A 1,177-nucleotide genomic window follows, 5' to 3' on the forward strand; every position below is an offset into this window, starting at 1 on the left:
GCAAGAGCTCTTAGGAGCTTGGAAATCTAGCTTCACTCTCCCCTGCATTATCCCGGATCTGTTTGCTGGATGGCTGGCCAGATACCCAGGTCCAACCCCAAAAAACAATCTAATCATAGCAGCTTGGACTGCTCTTCCCAAAATTATCAGTGAGAGATTTGGTTAGAGATTAATAGAAGGATATTCAGAAACAAAGAGCAAGATTTTAGTCTTGTTGCAACCACAATCAAATGTCAGCTAAATGAATGCCTGAGAGATAGAATGGATGACTCAAACCTATGCCAACAAGACATTGAGTTGGGTGCTGCACTCAGTCTCCAATTCCAAAAATCGGCTACCATCCTCGTTCCTTCCAAAGAATGGCAAATCAGAAAAAATGAAGACGACTTTCAATCCTGGATTTCCAAGCAAAAAATTCCCTCTCTCTTCTTTGACGGGGCAACTAAGGTAAATCCAGTTATCGCTGGCGCGGGAAGGCTCATAATAAATACAAAAGGAACTCCTATCCACAGATATACTTGGGGATTGGGTCAGTCCTCTAGCATGCAAGCTAAAGCGTTGGCTCTTTTCCAAGGGATCAAACTGCTTAAAGAGTTGGGACTCAGGGAAGTTAATGTCTTTGGTGATTCGCAGGTCATCATCAAAACAATGGCGACAAACTCTACTCCAGCAGATTTGCGTCTTGCAAGGACGATCACAAGAGCCAAAGCAATGGCAAAGCCCTTGAAATTGGAATTTTTCCATGTGCTGAGAATAAATAACAAAGAGGCAGATATTGAAGCAAACAAGGCAGCCCAGTTACCTGCTGGGACTATTCTCAGAGACAAAGAAACATCGTGGGACCCAATTCCTTAATCTTCCATGTTTTACTGCATTTTATTGAAGCAATTTGTATGCATCCACAAGCTCGGTCAAATAACAGAAATAGAGCTCATTGTAAAATGTAAGAGGAGACGAATCATAAGCGTATACGCCTTGATCCTCTTGTTGGAGAGGTGCTCAGAAATCACCTCCAATATCTGTAAACTGAGTTGTGGCTTTATGCCAAGTATCTAATGAAATCCCATAACCGTTTCTGTAAAAACACAAAAACAAAAACTTAGCTTTTAGCATACCCTGTACCCTTACCTGAAAGCCAGATACAATGGGCCTTAGAGCAAAGGAAAGCACCCCATAC

General features: G+C 42.1%; 1 protein-coding gene across 1 annotated transcript; it reads left to right on the forward strand.

Annotated features, from left to right (window-relative positions):
• Positions 1-261: 261 nt before the first annotated feature.
• Positions 262-855, forward strand: LOC149262548 (uncharacterized). Its single transcript, XM_089380423.1, has one exon. It carries the CDS (start codon positions 262-264, stop codon positions 853-855), a length of 594 nt encoding a protein of 197 aa, XP_089236549.1.
• The last annotated feature ends 322 nt before the right edge of the window (positions 856-1,177 follow it).

The sequence above is a fragment of the Pinus tabuliformis genome, chromosome 6 (assembly GCF_031772625.1).
Source record: "Pinus tabuliformis cultivar Carrire ecotype Pingquan chromosome 6, CPIR1, whole genome shotgun sequence".
In the NCBI taxonomy this organism is placed as follows: Eukaryota; Viridiplantae; Streptophyta; class Pinopsida; order Pinales; family Pinaceae; genus Pinus; species Pinus tabuliformis.

Coding starts and splice junctions, on each gene's coding strand:
- LOC149262548 (XM_089380423.1), top strand. CDS start 262: ATGGATGACTCAAACCTATGCCAACAAGACATTGAGTTGGGTGCTGCA.